Source organism: Elephas maximus, chromosome 9, assembly GCF_024166365.1.
Source record: "Elephas maximus indicus isolate mEleMax1 chromosome 9, mEleMax1 primary haplotype, whole genome shotgun sequence".
Lineage (NCBI taxonomy): Eukaryota > Metazoa > Chordata > Mammalia > Proboscidea > Elephantidae > Elephas > Elephas maximus.
In genome coordinates, this window is record NC_064827.1 from 105,781,590 (window position 1) to 105,801,177 (window position 19,588).

Below are 19,588 nucleotides of genomic sequence, written 5' to 3' on the forward strand. Positions count from 1 at the left end.
GGCCCCTCCCACCCCCAAATGGCAGCATCCTTGTTCTCAATAGAGCCTCATGAGCATCTACTAAATAAGTGTTGACTGATGCGGTGGGGAGGAACCTCTAAACCAGTTTTGCAGGCAACTTCTGGGCACACAGCCAAGGCAGTTTTGTGGTCATAGGAACTGGCAAAAAAAAAAAAAAAAGTGATCAAAGTTTACACTTGACTAAAATCTTACTAGCGGTATGATTTCCTTTTAGATACGACATTTCACTTCAATTTTATTAAAATTAGTTGGCCCCGTAGCCCAAGTAGTTAAAGTGGGGAAAGCACCCCATTAGGGTTTAAGTCACCGTGACCATTCCTTTTTAAACCTCAGAGTCACAAAGGATCTCCTTCTGGGGTTGGGGAGCAAAAGTACATTTGAGAAGCTGCCTACAGTATTTCTTCTTTTACTTTTACTATCAACTCCCTCCCCCTCCCCCGAAAACTGGAAAAAGCTGTAACTCATTTAACTCATACGCTGAGGAGTGCAGCAAAAGGGCAGGTTAACTTGGCTGGTATTTTAAAATCCTTAAAGATTAGAATTGCTTTTCAAATTTGCATGTGGTTTCTAAAACCTAAAACGGGATGAGCCATAAAACCAGCCGTCGTCAAGTCAGTTCCGACCCATGGCGACCCCATGTGCATCAGAGCGGAACTGTGCTCAGTAGGGTTTTCAAATGGCTGGTTTTTTGGAAGTAGATCACCAGGCCCTTCTCCCAAGGCGCCACTGGGTGGACTTGACTCTCCAACCTGTCAGTCAGCAGCTGAGCTTGTTACCGTTTACACCACCCAGGGGACTCCTTCACAGCCATAAAGTCTGTGATACTTGACATGCCGAGCTGTAAGGATCAGAGGAAAGCCGCTTTTAATGACATCTCTAAAGGCGCAAGTAATAGGCGCAAGGACAGGAGCCAGGGTAGGCCACACTTAGGGAAGGACTCTCGAGGGCCCTCCTTGGTTTGCCAATTGACTTAGGAGTCCGTTTCTTCCTGATGTCAACATGGCAGAGCTTAAGCAGGGCAGTGCTTTAGACAGCATGCAAAAGAACAAGCTGGAAAACTTGTTTTGATAGCACCCGACTAAAGAAAGAGGGCGGCAGGTTATTGTTTAATCCTCAGGGCTAAAGTAGAAGGTATCTCTGAAAAGTGGCCTCTTGCTTGTTATTGACTGATAATTCCATGGTGAATGACCCACTGTTCGCCCAGCCCAGAACGTCCAAGGGTCAGTTTAGAAACACACTGAAGAAGAGGTGACAGCTTTCAAAGGTCACAAACCCCAACCTTTGCTTGCATTCGGATGGGTAGAAAACGGGCAACTAGAATGGTGTGTTGCTGGCTGTGAGTCTTTTACAATTCATTCTCTAGTGATATGGAGAAGATAATGCAAGAAATATAAAATGAGTACAGTCAAGTTTCTGAAAGCCTAATGGTTGTCACGAACCCTGCAAATTTGAAAATAAGCCTAAATATGTATTAAAAAACAAAACACACACACACGGAGTTGCCGTGGAGCTGACTGCACTGTGTCTCGGAACCCAGCTCCATGCGGTTTTCGGTGGCTGACTTTTCTTGAGTAGATCGTCAAGCGTTTCTGCCAGGGTGCCTCTGGGTAGACTCACACTGTCAACCTTTCAGTTAGCCACTGAGTGCGTTCACCATTCGCACCACCCAAGTGTTCCTAAGCATGTTTTACTCATTGCTGTCAAGTTGATTCCCACTCGTGGTGACCCTCTAGGACACAGCAGAACCGCCCAGTGGGGTTTCCAAGGCTGTGATTTTACTGAAGCAGACTGCCGCTCTTTCTTCTGCGGGGCAGCTGGTGGGTTCGAACAGCTGACCTTTCAGTTAGCAGCTAAGCGCTTAACCACTGCACCATCAGGACTCCTAAACATGTGTTAGCTGACGCATAATTCCAAAATAAAATAACCAAAGTTATTTCTTATTTTCTTCCTTCACACAACTGAGAGGACCTCATCTTTTCAGACCATCACACATGGTGGAGGGGAGGTTTCCCGTAACCAATCCGTTGGTGCACCATCATTTTAGTATATAATATTCCAGCCTGGAATATATCTTTATTGATGTGCACGTGGGCTCCTATTAAGCAATGACAAGGAAAAGGAGATAACAGGTTACCAAGAACAAGAAGTCTTCAGCCTAGGAAACCAATGACGATAATGATGTCATCTGTTCAATGAACTCAGTTTATCCTCACACAACTCCAAGCTTGAAAAAACAGTTATCTCCATTTTACAAACGGGGAAACTGAGGCTCAGAGAGGTTATGTCAACTGGCCAAATCCTCACAGAGATTAAAGAGCAGAACCGGGAATGCGACCCCAGCTCCATTTCTCTCTGAAATTTGAGCTCTGAAGCCGTGCATGTTCCATTCCTCTAAATCTAGTCCTGAATTTCTTCTCCCCTTCCTCTCTGCCTAGGTCCCTGGGTGGTATAAGTGGTCTGCAGTTGACTGACTACTAGCCTAAAGGCTGGCGGGGCAAGCCCACCCAGCAGGTCCGTGGAAGAAAAGCCTGGTGAACTGCTTCTGTAAGGTTACAGCCAAGAAAACCCTACGAAGAAGCTCTGCTCTGTACTACACGGGGACGTCGTAAGTCGAAACTGACTCCACCACAGCAGGTTTGGTATGGTTTCGGTTTTCCCTCTCTGCCTCCAGCCAAATCTTCAGTCAGTTCTTTGTGCCTGAATTCCAGACTGGCCTGTCCCACTGCATGCTGGACATCTCCAACTGGATAGCCTTCTAACACCTCAAGTTCAACATTTCCAAAAGGTTGGAAACATCTTCTTACCCTTTCTGAGCCCCCCAACCAGCTCCTCCTTCTGATTTCTGTTTTTGCTTTGATTCTTCTTTAATGGCACAACCCTGCTCTCTGTTGTTAGGACCAGTTCTCTGAGAACCTCCCTCGCTAACTCTCTCATCCAATCCACACTCAGACTTCTCTCCCCATGCTCTGGTAGCGCTTACGTCATCTCTCCTCTTTTCTAGTGGTGTTCCCATGACTTATCTTCATACTTCCAGGCATATCTTCCCAAGATTAATACACCGTCCTACTCAAAAAACTTCCTTCTCTTCCCTTTGCATACCCCCAGAGGTATAAATCATTCACTTTTGCTATTAGATGCTCCCCAGTGTGCACACAATTTGATGTCCCCAGTCCCCCACCACACATATGCCATGCTTCAGTCAAATTGGATGAGCACCTTTTCCAGACACACTTTCCCAACTCAGCGCTCTAACTCACACCACCCCCCAGCCTGAAATGACCACCTTCTACTGCCCATTTCAAAAGCCCATCGTGATGCTTCACAGTCCCTTAAACGTGCTCAGTATTTTTGCCATCTCTGTGAGAGAGAATTTTTGGCACCTCTGATGATAGATTCTCTAGCAGAATCTCTACTATATTTTATAACCAATTCTGCACTTGTCTTATTCTTCGTACAGCGTAAGCCCTGTGTCATTCTCATCCTCAGTCTCTTCTAGAACATTGTACGTGGCAGGTGTTCAGTAACATTTTGCTCAGTGTAACGGAACCAGTGAATTCTTCAGGCAGCAATTTGGAAACATGTAAAACACGACATCCCTAAAGCAAACACTTGAGCCACTGAAGGACACTTTCTCCCAAAAGCAATGAAAACAAAGGAGCAGGGGACACCCCGGAATCTGACATATGCATCATGAATTCACTAGCTGACTTATGGGCTGCTAACTGTTCTCACAAAAGAAGCAGAAGTCTGTCTGCCCCTTGCCCTGGTTCAGCATACTTTGTCTCCTGGGAGTGGGCGGAGTGGGGCTCAGGAGCACATGCAGATAAAGCTGCAAGAACTTGTTTACCAGAAGGCAAGGACTCCTTGGAATGGCTTTTTTTTTTTTTTTTTTTTTTTTTGTGCTTTAAGTGAAAGTTTACACATCAAGTCAGTCTCTCAAACAAAACCTTATGTACACCTTGCTATATACTCCTAGTTGCTCTCCCCCTAATGAGATTGCACGTTCCTTCTCTCCACCCTGTGTTTCCATGTCCATTCAGCCTGCTCCTGTCCCCGTTGGCCTTCACATCTCCCCTCCAGACAGGAGCTGCCCAAATAGTCTCAGGTGTCTACTTGATCCAAAAAGCCCACTCCTCGCCTGTATCATTTTCTGTCTTGTAGTCCAGTCCAATCCCTCTATGAACAGTTGGCTTCGAGAATGGTTCCTGTCTTGGGCCAACAGAAGGTCTGGGGACCATGGCCTCTGGGATCCCTCTGGTTTCAGTCAGACCATTAAGTCTGGTCTTTTTACCAGAATTTGGGGTCTGCATCCCACTGCTCTCCCGCTCCTTCAGGGATTCTATGTTGTGCTCCCTGTCATGGCAGTCATCGGTTGTAGCTGGGCACCATCTAGTTCTTCTGGTCTCAGGCTGATGTAGTCTTTGATTTACGCGGCCCATTCTGACTCTTGGGCTCATACTTGTGTCTTTGGTGTTCTTCATTCTCCTTTGCTGCGGGTGGGTTGAGACCAATTGTTGCATCTTAGATGGCCACTTGCTAGCATTTAAGAGCCCAGGCTCCACTCTCCAAAATGGCATGCAGAATGTTTTCTTAGTAGCTTTTATTATGCCAGTTGACCTAGATGTCCCCTGAAACCATGGTCCCCAAACCCCCACCCCTGCTACTCTGGCCTTCAAAGTGTTCAGTTTATTCAGGAAACTTCTTTGCTTTTGGTATAGTCCAGTTGTGCTGACCTCCCCTTCACCTGAATTATTTCTTGTCTACTATCTAATTAGTGATTCCCCCTCTCCCTCTCTCCCTCCCCCTTCTCATAACCATCAAAGAATATTTTCTTCTCTGTTTAGACTATTTCTTGAGCTCTTATGATAGTGGTCTCATACGATATTTGTCCTTTTGCATCTAATTTCACTCAGCATGTTATGGTTCCTCCATGTTATGAAATGTTTCACAGATTCATTGTTGTTCTTTATCGATGCATAGTATTCCATTGTGTGAATATACCAGAATTTATTTATCCATTCATCCATTGATGGGCACCTTGGTTGCTTCCATCTTTTTGCTGTTGTAAACAGTGCTGCAATGAACATGGGTGTGCACGTATCTGTTCGTGTGATGGCTGTTACTTCTCTAGGATATATTCCAAGGAGTGGGATTGCTGGAACATATGGTAGTTCTATTTCTAGCTTTTTGAGGAAGTGCCAAATCAATTTCCGAAGTGGTTGTACCATTTTATATTCCCACCAGCGCTGTATACGTGTTCGAGGCTCTTGGAAGGGAATTCTTAATTCTCGTGAAAGATGTAACTAACGGATGAGAGTTACAGTTTGGTGAGCTTTCACTGATGTCTCAAAAATAAAGGAAGAGATGTGTGGTGTGGCAAAAAGAGCCCTGAACTGGGGTTATGGAGATCAAGGTCACAGGCCAACTCCCCTCATCCTCCCTGGCCTTCAACTGTGAAAGGACGAGACTGGATGAGGTGACGTCTAAGTCTCTTTCAGTTTAAAACTCTATAATTCTCTGAATATCTTATCAGGAGCAATGAAAGTGGCTAAAATAGCGATGTAGGTCAAATAGAGAGAGACAGAAGGAGAGAAACTCAGGCTCTGTGCTCAAACTCCTGGTGTTTCCTTGATGAGAAGTCACTGTGGAGCTTGTAAGGACAAATGCAAATTGAAAACAAGAGACTTTAATTCTCTCTGGTAGAAATAAGGGAAGGGGATCTCCTCCTTCCCAATTCTTTCAGAATTCACTTTAGATAACTTGTAATCATAAATTCTTTCTTTGAAAAGCATGTCAAGCAAGGATGTTTCCTTAAGGACCTGGGAGCCATCTCTTTCCAAAAGTGATCATCAAGGAAGATCGAATTCCTACCTCCCAGTTTCCTAGAAGGGGATTAGCGTAACTTCAGGTATCCTGCCATAAAGATTTTAGAAAACTAGTAAGTTTACCTTGAACACATGAATGTAATGGGTTGTGTCCACTTAGCTATGTGGAGGTTCAGGTTTCTTTCTGTCTCTGCTGTCTCTTTGGATGATTGCCAGTGATGCATCACATTCTGGTTGAATGCTTATTCAGTAATAAAACTCCTTTCTCTTTATTTTTGTGGAGAGGCTTTCTGGGTTCGGAGCAGACAGGTTTTTAGTAACTTTCCCCAACAAGCTCCACAAAGTTTTTCCTGTGAGGTTCCTGCATATTACAACCATCTCGTCCCTCAGGGAACAGGCCATTCTAGAGAAAGTCTTCCACACTAACATGCTATTTGCTGGCCCACTGGGCTTTTCATCCAGGACTTCAAAGTCTGTAATGAAGGTAATTTGGAGCCCTGACTCAAGATCTTATCTTATTGCTGCCTGCAAGGCTACCTGTCATACTGAGAAAAGCCAAATTCTTATTTTCCCACAAGAGTACTTAAGTGTCCAGGTTCTGGTCCTCTCCCATCAGCCACCTACATAACCAGGTACCAACATCTGTTTCAAGGCTACAACTCCAGTGACAACCTAAATGCTCAAAGACTGGGGAAGGGTTAAATAAGGTATAAAACACTCAAGCAATGGAATACTACACACCAGTTAAAAAGAAGGAAGTGGAACACATAAAAAGATGCTCAACGTCATTAGCCATCAGAGAAATGTGAATCAAAACCAGAAAACAACAAGCGCTGAAGGGGATGTAGAGAAGTTGGAACTCTCATCAATTGCTGGTGGGAATGCAAAATGGTATCACTCTTGTGGAAAACAGTCTGATGAGTCCTCAAAAAACTAGAGGTAGAGCTGCCATATGAACCAGTAATTCAACTCCTAGCTGTATACCATAGGGATCTAATAGAAGTGACATGAATAGACATATGCACACCTATGTTCATGGCTGCATTATACACAATAGCAAAAAGATGGAAACAGCCTGAGTGCCCATCAACAGATGAATGGATAAATAAAATGTGGTATGTACGCACCATGGAATACTACTCAGTGATAAAGAAAAACGAGTTCCCAAAATATCTTACAACGTCATGAACCTGGAGGGCATTATGTTGAGCAAAACAAGTCAATCACAAAAATACAAATATTGTATGTTCTCACTTTTATGAAATGACATGAACAGGTAAACATACAGAAACTAATGTTCATTAGTGGTCGCTAGGAATGGGGCAGGGGAGAGGGGGATTCACCTTCTAGGTAGTAGGCCCTTGTTATTTTTAGTGATAGGAAAGGTAACACTGAATGAGGGTGAAGTGTACACAGCTTGACAAAGGTAAATGATGTCACTAAAAAGTACAGAAGAATAAAGGACCTGTTGGTAATTGCTATTAAAAAAAAAAAAAACCAGTGCCATGGCATATATAATTTTAAAATAACAGCAAAAACAACCAAAAATATATGTGCAGGTATATATATGTATGTATGTACACATATGTGTGCATAGTTACGTATATGTGAGTATATAGTGTAGGCATATGTATATGTAAATGTATCTATGTGACTGTATGCACATATATTCATATATATAATAAAGTACATAGGAGGCACAGTTACGGAGACTTCTTAGACCATAACCAAACACCTCATGAGATTGGTTTTCTAGGTTTGAAAGATTAGGACCACTGTCTCTTGGAACATCTCCATCAATTGGCATAATATAGTTCATAAAGTTAAAGTCTACATCCTAGCTTGGTGAGTAGTGTCGAGGGTCTTAAAAGTCCACGAATATCCAAGATACAACTATTGGTCTCTATTCATCCAGAGAAAAAGAGAAAGAAGGAAACTAAAGACTCAAAGAAGAAACTAGTCTTCAGGACAAACAATCTATATGAACTACAGCCTCATCTACCCTGAGACCAAAAGAACCAGATGGTGCCCAACTACCATTGCTGACAGTTCTAATCAGGGCCACAAGAGATGGACCCTAATAGAATGGAATAAAATATGGAACATACCTCAAATTCCTATTAAAAACAAAACAGACTTACTGGACTGGTTGAGAATAGAGGACTCCCCAAGACTACTGTCCTGAGATGCTCTTCAACCCCTGAACTGAAACTAACCCTTGAGGTCAACTGGTAGCTTAACAACAGATTGGCTCACAGAATAATGAATATCACCTGTAAGTACTATGCTCCTTTAAAAAGTCACCTATATGAGACCAGACGGTCAACAAACACTTTAAAACAAAGATGAGAATGTAAAGGGGCAGGGAAACTAGATTAATGGAAACAGGACAACTGGAACAAAATAATGTGAATGTTCACGCATTGTGAAGGATGTAACCAATGTCACTGAACAATTTGTATACAAATTGCCAAATGGGAACCTAAACTGCTGTATAAAGCTTCACTGAAATCACAATAGAATATTGTAAAAAAAAGAATGAGGTAGATTATATGTCCTTGACATTGAAAAATGTTCATTATATATTGCCAAATGATAAAAGTATACAACAAAAAAGTATATTGTATGATCCCATTTTGTTACTAACCTAAAGGTTGGTGGCTCAAACGCACTCGGTGGTGCTGCAGAGGAAAGGCCTGGCAATCTGCTTCCACAAAGATTATTGTTGCTGTTAGGTGCCATCGAGAACTGCTCCATAGGGCGTTAAAGGCTGTGATCTTTCCGAAGCAGATCACCAGGCCTGTCTTCTGCAGTGCCCCTCGGCATGTTTGAACTGCCAACCTTTTGTCTAGTAGTCAAGTACTTAACCATTGTGTCACCCAGGTATCCTTCCATAAAGATAACAGCCAAGAAAACCAAACCCTATGGAGCACTTCTACTCCGCAATGCATGGGGTCACCATGAGTCAGAATTGACTTGATGGCAATGGGTTTGGTTTTGGTTTTTGGTTGTTGTTAGCTGCCATCCTGTCAGCTCCCCTGACCCCGACTCAAGGTGACCCTATGCACAGTGAAATAAAAAGCTGACGGGTCCTGCACCCTCCCCATGATCAGCTGTGGATCGGATGGTTGTTGTCAAGGATTGAATCATGTCCCCCCAAAAATATGTGTATCAATTTGGCTGGGCCATGATTCCTGGTATTGTGTGATTTTCCTAAATGTTGTAAATCCTGCCTCTATGATGTTAATGAGGGAGGATGGGCGGCAGTTGTGTTAGTGAGCCAGGACTCAGTCTACAAGATTGGATTGTGTTTTGAGGCAATCTCTTGAGAAATAAAAGAAAGAAGTGAGCAGAAAGACAGGTGTACCTTATGCCACCAAGAAAGCAGTGCCAGGAGCAGAGTGCGTTCTTTGGACCCAGGGTTCCTACGCAAAGAAACTCCTACTCCAGGGGAAGAGTGATGAGAAGGCTGACAGAGGGAGAAAGACTTCCCCTGGAGCTGACACCCTGAATTTGGACTTTTTTAGCCTATTTTACTGTGAATAAATAAATTTCTCTTTGTTAAAGCCATCCACTTGTGGTATTACTGTTACAGCAGCACCAGATGACTCAGACAGTTGTGATCCATAGGGTTTTCAATGGTTGATTTTCAACAGTAGATCATCAGGTCTTTCTCCCTCTTCTGCCTTAGTCTAGAAGCTCTGCTGAAACCTGCGCAGCATCATAAACCAAAACAAACCCACTGCCGGGGAGTTGATTCCAGCTCACAGTGACCCTGCAGGACAGAGCAGAACTGCCCCACAGAGTTTCCAAGGCTGTAAATCCTTATGGAAGCAGCCTGCCACTTTCTCCCGCAGACCGGCTGGTGGGCTTGAACCCTGACTTTTACATTAGCAGCCGAGTGCTTAACTACTGCTCCACCAGGGTTTCCCTTTTCATCATAGCCACACACAAACCTCCACTGACAGATGGTGGTGGCTGCGCAGAAGGTGCACTGGCTGGGAATGACAGGCCCTGGCGTGGAAGGAGAGAATTCTGCCGCTGCACTATCACTGCCCTCACTATCTACGTATAAAAAAAAACCCACTGTCATCGAGTCGATTCCGACTCATAGCGACCCTATAGGACAGAGTAGAACTGCCACATAGAGTTTCCAAGGAGCGCCTGGCGGATCCGAACTGCTACGTATAGGAATATATAAATACACGTTCATGTGCTTTATACGGTAAATTGTTAACTGTGGATACCCCAGGGAATGGACATGGAGCAGGTTTCACTTTTCCTTTTATGCGCTTTTGAATTTTTGTCAATGAGTGCAACTTCTTTAGTAATTTATAACGATAACAACAGTCATTAAAAAAAAAAAAAAACTGGTACAACTATCTAGTCTAAAATGCCCATATTTCACGCAGCCACAATGAGCACCCTTTGTCCAGGACCCACTATAAAGTCATACACAGAATGCGGGCCTTATCAGCTCAGGGAAAACACACCTCTCCAGGTGTTCACAAAAGCTTTAAAACAATCTGGAAAACCCTGAGGTTAGTTAAAAGATGGGAAAGATACACCCACCTTCAAAACCAATTTTGTGTTTCTGAGTCTCTTTGGGACTGTGAGAGGTCCTGCCACATTTTTAAAATAACATAAGAAATCAAAAGTGCTCTTTTTTTAAGGGAGTTAAAACCATCAGGCCATCTGTACTTGTTGTAAATTAAATCTGAAGTGAGATTTTAACTGTGTGCATTTCCTAAAACAAAAAACCCTTAGAAATGTGTTCTGAAGAAAGGCCAAAGATGAAGTAGTAATGGAACCACCGCATTCCTGACATACCAGTCCCAGTCTCTCTCCCATTAAGCCCATCTCTGACTGACATCTGAAAAGAATGGTGACCACAAGCTCTTTTCTGACTCAAGAGCTCCACCAGCCCATACTCTGGGACCGGAAGTCACTCAGTGTGCCAGAAAAGAAATCCAGGTTGCAGGAGGGGATGGCGGGGGAAGAACGTAGCGAGGTTACACTTTTTTAGATCCACTTGGAGCCTCATACCTCATTTGTTTATAAGGACGGAGAAAGTTAGGAAGGAGTGTGGGCACCTGGGAACCCAGGTATACTTCGGTTAAAGTATGGCCCACCTGTGCACACACCAGAAAACACTTGTGAACACACCAGAATAACCTAAAAGGTGTTTCTGTAACTTACAACCAGCTTCCCAGAAGGTGCCCTTTGAATCACCTTGTCCGCTAATTCCTGAAAGGCAGTTAAAACCATGAGGCCACCTATAACCAAAACCAAACCCACTGCCATGGAGTCGATTCCAACTCATAGTGACCCTATACGACAGAGAAGACTTGCCCCATAGGGTTTCCAAGGAGCGGCTGGTGGATTCAAACTGCCAACCTTTTGCTTAGCAGCCAAGTTCTTAACCACTACGTCACCAGGGTTCCCACCTATACTTGTAAATTAAATATGAAGTGAGATTTTTAACTGTGTGCATTTCCTAAAACAAAAAATCCTTAAAAATATATTATTAAGAGGCCTGCAGTATTAGCACCACAGGAAAGCATGTTAGAAATGCAGAATCTCAGGCCTCACCCAAACCCACTGGAGGGGGATCCTCGTTTTCACAAGAACCCCAAGTGCACAGTGAAGTTTGAGATGCACTGCTCAGCTTGTTGAAAGCCATTCCACTTAGACACAGCTTTTGAGCTCCTCACTCTTGGGCACAAGCCGCACACACCATGACTACCTTGGGGTAGGAGTTTTGAACCTCTTGGGGTGAGATTTCTCTGTTTGTGGGAAGGCACAGAAATTGCCCCCAGAAAGAGCCAGTCTGCTGGGGCATTATGCAAACAAGCATTGCTGCCCCTAAGAGCTCTGGGCATACGAGATCCCTCCCAGTCCACTCAGGGGTTTGCTCACTCCTAGCACAACTTGCTCAGGGTCAAAGTACTGGATTGGAAACCCACCCAGGACTTGAATTCCAAATGGAATGAAAGAAGACAAAAAAGAAAGGGAGAGGAAAGCACGTTTTCCAGCACTTTCCTGTATGATGTGACCCCACGCTAAAAAAAGAAAAAAAGAAGAAAAACCCGCTGCCCAATCAATTGGACTCATAGTGACCCCATAGGGTTTCCAAGGCTGTATATCTCCATGGAAGCAGACTGTCACATCTTTCTTCTGAGGAGCCCCTGGTGGTTTTGCACCCTGACCTTTGAGCTACACTTAATCACTGGATCACTTTAATCACTGTGCCATCAGGGCTCCTTGACCCCTGGCTAGTATGGGTATAATGAGCAGGTCAGGCGCCCCCCTGGCCAGTCAGCCTCACCAGGAGGAGGTTGAATGGGAACCAATGCAGGCTGCTCAGACATGGTGAGGTGGACGCAGAATGGGGGCAGGTATGGACCTGGGAGCCAGGCCCCGCAGGTGGACACCTCCAAGGAGAGACAAGGGGTGTGGGGTGAGGGACAGCGGTTTGGGTGCGGCTAGGCAAACTTCTGGAGAAAGGGGCTACCACAGAGACTCCCAGATGTCAGTCAGACGGACAGACACACAGATAGAAAGCAGGATGACCAGAGGGCCAGAGGTCGGACTGCCAGGCAGATCCCCAGCCAGCCAGACAGGGGGGCCTGACTCACAGGTGCGCGATGCCCGCCTTGCGCACTGCGGTGGAGATGGCCTTTACCGCGGTGCAGAGCGAGTTGAGCAGCTGGGTCAGCTCGCCCGTGCCGCGGGCCTTCCTGCCCTCCTCCATGACGAAGCGGGTCAGGGTGCTGACATTGGTGTCGAAGGGCGCCTGGTCCGTCATGCTGGGGCCGGGCTGCTGCGCGCTGGGCGGCAGGTGCGGGCGGCAGGTGCGGGTGGCGGGGACGCGAGCAGCGGAACGTGGCAGGAGGACGGACCCACAGGCGCCGAGTGTCCTCAAGCTCCGAGCGGAACTGGCCCCGGCCTGGCCTCCGGGGTGTGTCCTGAAGTAGCCGATTGTCGCTGGTCCCCGCCCCCCACCCCCGGGCACACCTCCGCTCTCCGGCCCTTGCCACTCCCACGCCGCCACCCCGCCCACCCGGATCTCCCGGTAACCTCGGGGATCCTTGCTGCAGACGCGCCCCCCTCAACTCCCCTGCGCGCCCTGCCCCCACCCCGCCGTAACTCGACTTCCTCCGCTGTCGCCGGCCACTCCCCCGTCAGGCTGAGCCCGGCCACTTGCATTTGTGGAGGGTTCCTCTGGGCATGATTTCCTTCGGTCTCCACAACGACCCTGCCAGGGTGGTACAGTTGTGATTTATTTTTTTCCAAAATATGAAACGGAAGTTCAGAAAGGCCAAGTAATTTGCTCAGTGAGACACCGCTAGTACGTGCAGAAGCCAGCACCCCAGCCTCGGGGGCCTGGTTTCAGCTTCTAACCGCTGCGGCTCCCAGCCCGGCCCTCCTCCCCCGTGCTCACTGGCCTCCCTTCCCCCCTTGCCCTCTGCCCAGCCCAGCTTGACCTGTCACCGGGCTCTCAGACCAACCTCAGCAGAAGTGGACTCTGGGGTCTCTCGCCTCTCTGCGGGCCAGTGACTAGATCCTTAATTCAGGCCTCTTCCTCTGAGATTCCAGTCACTCAGGAGTAATTGGGGACCTTATTTTCCAACATCGGCGTTTTGCAGAAGAGAAAACAGTTGGAGACCCAGAGGAACGTCTCCTGAGTACCACTCTGGAGCCAGAAGGCTCCATATGTAGCCCACCCCCGACCACTCTGTGCCACAAAGCTGTCCTCCTAAGGGAGGTCATGCACTGATTCATGTGAGAACATTTATTGAGCACTTACTATGTGTCAGGAAACACTGGTCGCATAGTAGTTAAGTGCTAGGGCTGCTAACCAAAAGGTCGGCAGTTCGAGTCAACCAGGTGCTCCTTGGAAACTCTATGGGGCAGTTCTACTCTGTCCTATAGGGTCCCTACGAGTTGGAATCCACTCAACGGCAATGAGTTTGGTTGGTTTTGGTTCACTATGTGTCAGGCACTGTCTTAAGCACTAGGGATAGAGTCTGAACATAACAGATGAAACTGTTGACCTCCTTGAGCTGATGTATTAACAGAAACAATAAGAAGGTAAATAAGAGATCTACTATATTCGATGAGTGATAAGTGCTATAGAGAAAAATGAAATAGGGACATGAGGGGCTTTAAATAGAAGAGTCAGGGAAGACTTCACTGAGAAGGTGACATCTGAGCAAAGGGCAGGAGGATGTGGGGATGAACCCGCTGAGACTTGGGGGGAAGAGTGTTTTCTTTGGAGAGAAGCCAGTGCAAAGGCCCTTTGGAAGGAGTGCGCATTTATTCACCTGTAAAACAGAGTGGTTGTTCTGTCTGGCTGCGTTGTCACAAAGATTAGATGAGGTGACGTTGGCAGAGGGCTTAGCTCAGAGCCCAACACAGGGGACACAACAAATAAACAGAAGAGACCTCTGTCTGGCCCGGTTTTCATCACTGCAACCCACCATGATGGGAAGCCCATCACCTGCAAGGCGACCATCCACATTTGGAATGAGGCCACTTAGCATGATGGTCATGTGCACAGACTCTGCAGCTAGATTTCCTGGGGCCAAATCCTGGCCTTGCCACTTCCTGGCTGTGTAAGCCTGTGCAAGTTACTTAACCTCTCTGAGCAACAGCGTTCACATCTGTCAGGTGGGCTAATGATTGTAGCCCCCTCCCAGAGTCGATGGGGGATTATGTAAGCAATGCAGTTAGAATATTTAAGAACAGCACCTGGCACTCAGTAAGTACAAGCTATCTAAGTGCTGGCTTCATTATATGGATATCTGAACAGAAGGAAGAAAGTTCTCTTGCCTTCAGGAGAGGGCTGAAGAGACATGGGAGCCAGCAGCCTCGGCCCGCGTTTGCTAGGTGTGCAATTACCACGTGGGCTGACTGCAATTAGAGCCCAGCTGCATCACGCCAGGTCAAGGTGCATAAAACCCATTACCTGCTGTTAGCCAGAGACAGAGAAAGCTGCAGGGCTCGAGGGAGGCAGGCACCTCGCGCGTGGTTGGCAGGTGTGGAACTTTCTCCCTCCCCTCCTCCAGCCACCCCACTGGCAATGATTCCTCCTCTTCGCCCATCAAAAAATCCTCTCCGATTTCTAACAATATTGCAGACTCGAGTGGTGTGTGTGATATCACCAATTGTGAACCAGCTTTAAAATCTATAATGAAACAGCAATCACCAGTTTTGTCGCTGGCTCCAACCCAAGGTCAGCTCTGGTTTGTGTCAGAAGCAGGAAGTTGACAAGCAACAGTCTGGGCCGTCACTTACCACCCCTGTCAACCCACCCATCCCCTGAACTGTGGGCACTTCTGCTTTCGTCTTCTCCTCCCGGGAGGGTGGTGAGTGCAACAGGGAAAGACATAGCAAGTAGTTGCTTCTGCCGGAGTCATTGCAGCAGTGTGGCCTTCTTTAAGGGAGTTCCCCCAGCTCCTCCAGCCTCGCTGACCTCATGCAGATAATGGAGAGTGTGGTTGTGGTGGTTGTTAGCTGCTGTCAAGATGGCTTTCAATTCAGCTCCATGCACACCAGGTGCTGTGCACTCGCTGTGAGCAGTTGCAAGTCAGGCCGTTGTGATCCACAGGGTGTTCGTTGACTGGTTTTTTGGAAGTAGATCACCAGGCCTTTCTTCCTCATCTGTCTTAGCCTGGAAACTCTGCTAAAACTTGTTCAGCATTGCAGCAACACACAAGCTTCCACTGACAGATGGGTGGTGGCCATGTATGAGTTGCACTGGTCAGGTACTGAACCTGAGTCTCCCACATGGATGTGAGAATTCTACCACGGATCCACCACTGCCCTCAGATGCCAGAGAGAGGACCTGTAATCTCTGGAAAATCTGAAACTGGGAGACGGAAACAGCCAACACTTTCCTGCTAACACTGAACACTTGCTGAGTGCCCAGCACTTGCCAAGGGCTTCAAAGGCAACCCGTAATCAACCCAGCGCCCCTACGAGATGGCTTCTACTCCTACCCCTACTTCTACGGATGAGGAAACTGAGGCTTTTCAAGGTCAAATAGCATGACCAAAGACTGCAGCCAGCGGGAGGTGGCAGAGCCAAGACTCAAACTGTGGTGTGGCTGATTCCAGAACCCACATTCCCACTGATCCGCTGGCCCCCTGCTAAGTGACCGTCGTGGCTCTGTCGCGTGCCTCCACGGACAGATAAGGCTCTGAGGTTGCCTACTGCTGCTTCAAAAATCTGCTCTCTGATTTATCCAACCACTGGTTCTAGGACTTTTTTTTTTCTTTTTTTGCTTAAAACAACACAAATTTATTATCTCACAGGTTTAGTGGGTCAGGAGTCTAGGTATGGGTTAGCAGGGTTCTAGGGCTACTTTGAAGTCTGTGTACATTCATTCTTTCATTCAACAAATAGTTATTGAGTACTCAAAACCAAAAAACCAAACCCATTGCCGTCACGTTGATTCCGACTCATAGCGATCCTATAGAACAGTAGAACTGCCTCATAGGGTTTCCAAGGCTGTAAATCTTTATGGGAGCAGTCTGCCACATCTTTCTCCCAAAGAACAGCTGGTCGGTTCAAACAGCCAACCTTTCATTTAGCAGCCAAGAGCTTAACCACCTCACCACCAGGGCTCCAGAGATTGAGCACCCACTGGGCACCAGACACTGAGCCATATGCTGGTTACAGTGGTAAACAGGACACACACATCCCTGCCCACATGAGACTTACTTTTTTAGTGGGTGAGATAGTCAGAAAACAAAAACAGATGATAAGCAAAAGTTCAAAATCATTTCAGGTAGCAAAGAGTGCTATGAAGAACATAAAACAGGGCAATGAGATAGAGAGTAATTGCTGGGAAAGGGGCTGGTCAAAAGAACAGTCTATAGAACATGCCAAGCAACAGGTGCAGCAAGTGCAAAGGCCCTGAGGCAGAAATGGGCTGCTGTATTCAGAACAGCAAGAAGGCCAGTGTATCCAGAAAAGTGGGTAAGGGGAAGAACAGTAGAAGATAAGGTTGAACAGGGAAGCCAGAGCCAGATTCTGCAAGACTGCAGGTCATAGCAAGAGACTTGGGTTCTAGTCATACTGCAGTGAAAAGCCGTTGAAGGGGTTTAAGCTGGAGATTGACATGACCAATTTAAGCCCTGTGAGAATGAAGTGTAGGTAGTCAAAAGAGGAAGTCCAGAGATCCAACAGAAAGAGTTGGATCAGCCTTTACCTGATTGCCTGTCAAATATTTGAAAATGGCTATCACATTCCTCGGAGCCCTGGATGCACAGTGGTTAAGCGTTCAGCTGCTAACCAAAAGGTCGGCAGTTTGAATCCACCACCTGCTCCTTGGAAACCTCATGGGGAAGTTCTACTCTGTCCTATAGGGTCGCTGTGAGTTGGAATCGACTCGACGGCAACAGATTTGGTTTGGTTTGATCACATTCCTTGAAAGGAGTGCTTTTGGCACTGTGGTTAAGTGCTCTGCTGCTAACCAAAAGATTGGTGGTTCGAACCCACCAGCTATGCCTCAGGTGAAAAATGTGGCAGTCAACTTCTGTAAAGATTACAACCTTGGAAACCCTATGGGGCAGTCCTACAAGATTACTATGAGTCGAAGTCAACTTGACAGCAACTTTTTTTTTTTTTTTGGTTTAATGTGCTCCGGTCAGAGCTGTCATTATTACCCAATTAAAAGGATGTTTCGAATCACCTGGTTTCGTCTGGACACGTTACAAACACATGCTGTTTTATTTGTTGTTGCTGGTGCTTTTATAGTTGCTAACTTTGTCAAATTTTCTAGTGTTTTAGCTACAATACCGTGGCAATTAGCATGGTTAGAAAAAAAAGAGCATTATGATGTTACCAAATGCTGGGATTCTTGCATGTGCGCATCTCCTCTGGTTTAATCCCTATGACAACGTACAGAGGAAGGTTTCAGCCCCGTGTTACAGCAGGAAATAAAAGCTTAGACAGGCTTACTGTAGGGCCTAATGTTCTATACTAGTAAGGGGCAGAGTCAGGATTTGAACCCAGGAATCTCTCACACCAAAGCCTGCTTTTAGGCACTAAACATATTGCCTCTTTATGATCAGAACAAGTCTGAGAACGAGAACACCCAGATCCCAGGGCCAGCTCTGTGAGAAACCAGCTCACTTTGGGAATATCACTGACTCTCTTGGGGCAGAGCTTCCTTATCTGTAAAATAAGGAGGGGAGATGAAATGTTTTTGTAATATTTCTTCCTTCCCTTGCTTTCTGTGATTCTGAGTAATGATAACAATAGCTCGTATTTGTTAAGTGCTTATTACACACCTAGCATCCTGCTAAATACTTTGAAACGAATTATCTTATTTAAATCACACCACACCCCTGTGAATAAGCAGTTATGATTCCCCTTTGACAAATGAGGAAACTGTGGTTTGGAGAAGTAGCTTCCTAAGGTCATGTAGCTCAGAAGCAGGGGTGCAGGAGTCTCCCTCCAACCCTTGGACTCCAGAGCTCACGTGCATAGCCTGCCTGGCTTCCAGCATCTCAGAGGCTAAGTCTTGCAAGAGGCAAGCTCTCTGTTGCCTCAAACCTGGGCCACCTTCCTCCTGAAACAGTCCGCCCCTCTACTAGCCCACTTGTCCTGCATAATTCCTTCTACCATGCAGGTCTCTGAGGTCTGGCTCCACCTGGGTCAGAGGCCCTTCCTGTAGGCATTGCACCCTGGGCTTCCCACCCTCTGACCATTACACTGCTCTGTAATCGCCCAATTACTTTTCTGCCCTCTGTGCTGGCGTCTGCTCTGGGGGGTGGGCAGGAAAACCCCTCACTTCTCCAGGGCATAGAACATGCAATGTATTATAAAAGAAATTTCTTTCACATAGAGCAGTACTTGCAGAGGGGTTTTCAAGACTGAATGTTGCATTGCACCTCAAGTGGTCCTAACCGGCTGAAGTGACCTGGGATGCTAGACCAGTACTGGATCTCACAGAAGATTCTTTTGAGGCCGGTGAACAAGGGGATGTTTTTATATATTTGTTTTATTATAGATTAAGATGAAGATTTACAGAATAAACTAGCTTTTCATTAAACAGTTAGTACACATGTGGTTCTATGACGTCGGCTAACAACCCCATAGCATGTCAGCACTCTCCCTTTCTCAACCTTGGGTTCTCCATTACCAGCTTTCCTGTCCCCTCCCGTCTTCTAGTACTTGCCCTGGCCTGGTGTGCCCCTTTAGTCTCGTTTTGTTTTATGGACCTGTCGAATCTTTGGCTGAAGGGTGAACCTCAGGAGTGACTTTAATTACTGAGCTAAAAGGGTTTCCAGGGGCCACACTTTCAGGGTTTCCCCAGTCTCTGTCAGGCCAGTAAGTCTGGTCTTTTTTTGTAAGTAAGAATTTTGTTCTACATTTTTCTTGGGCTCTGTCCAGGACCCTCTATGATGATCCCTGTCGGAGCAGTCAGTGGTGGTAGCTGGGCACCATCGAGTTGTACTGGACTCAGTCTGGTACAGGCCGTGGTAGTTGAGGTCCATTAGTCCTTTGGACTAATCTTTCCCTTATATCTTTAGTTTTCTTCATTCTCCCTTGCTCCCTAAGGGATGAGAGCAGTGGGGTATCTTAGATGGTCACTTACAGGCTTTTAAGACTCCAGACGCTACTCACCAAAGTAGAATGTAGAACGTTTCCTTCATGAACTATGTTATGCCAGTTGAGCTAGATGTTCCCCAAGACCATGGTCTCCACAGCCCTCAGCCCAGCAATTT

General features: G+C 46.3%; 1 protein-coding gene across 1 annotated transcript in view; it reads right to left on the reverse strand.

The window, feature by feature from the left end:
- The window catches only part of FBP1 (fructose-bisphosphatase 1), a 33,261-nt gene extending 20,432 nt beyond the window's left edge, over window positions 1-12,829 (reverse strand). The window contains exon 1 of the mRNA XM_049896422.1: window positions 12,485-12,829. Coding sequence (XP_049752379.1) covers window positions 12,485-12,654 — 170 coding nt within the window. The 5' untranslated portion in view covers window positions 12,655-12,829. The remainder of the gene's footprint in view (window positions 1-12,484) is intronic.
- Window positions 12,830-19,588: the final 6,759 nt, after the last annotated feature.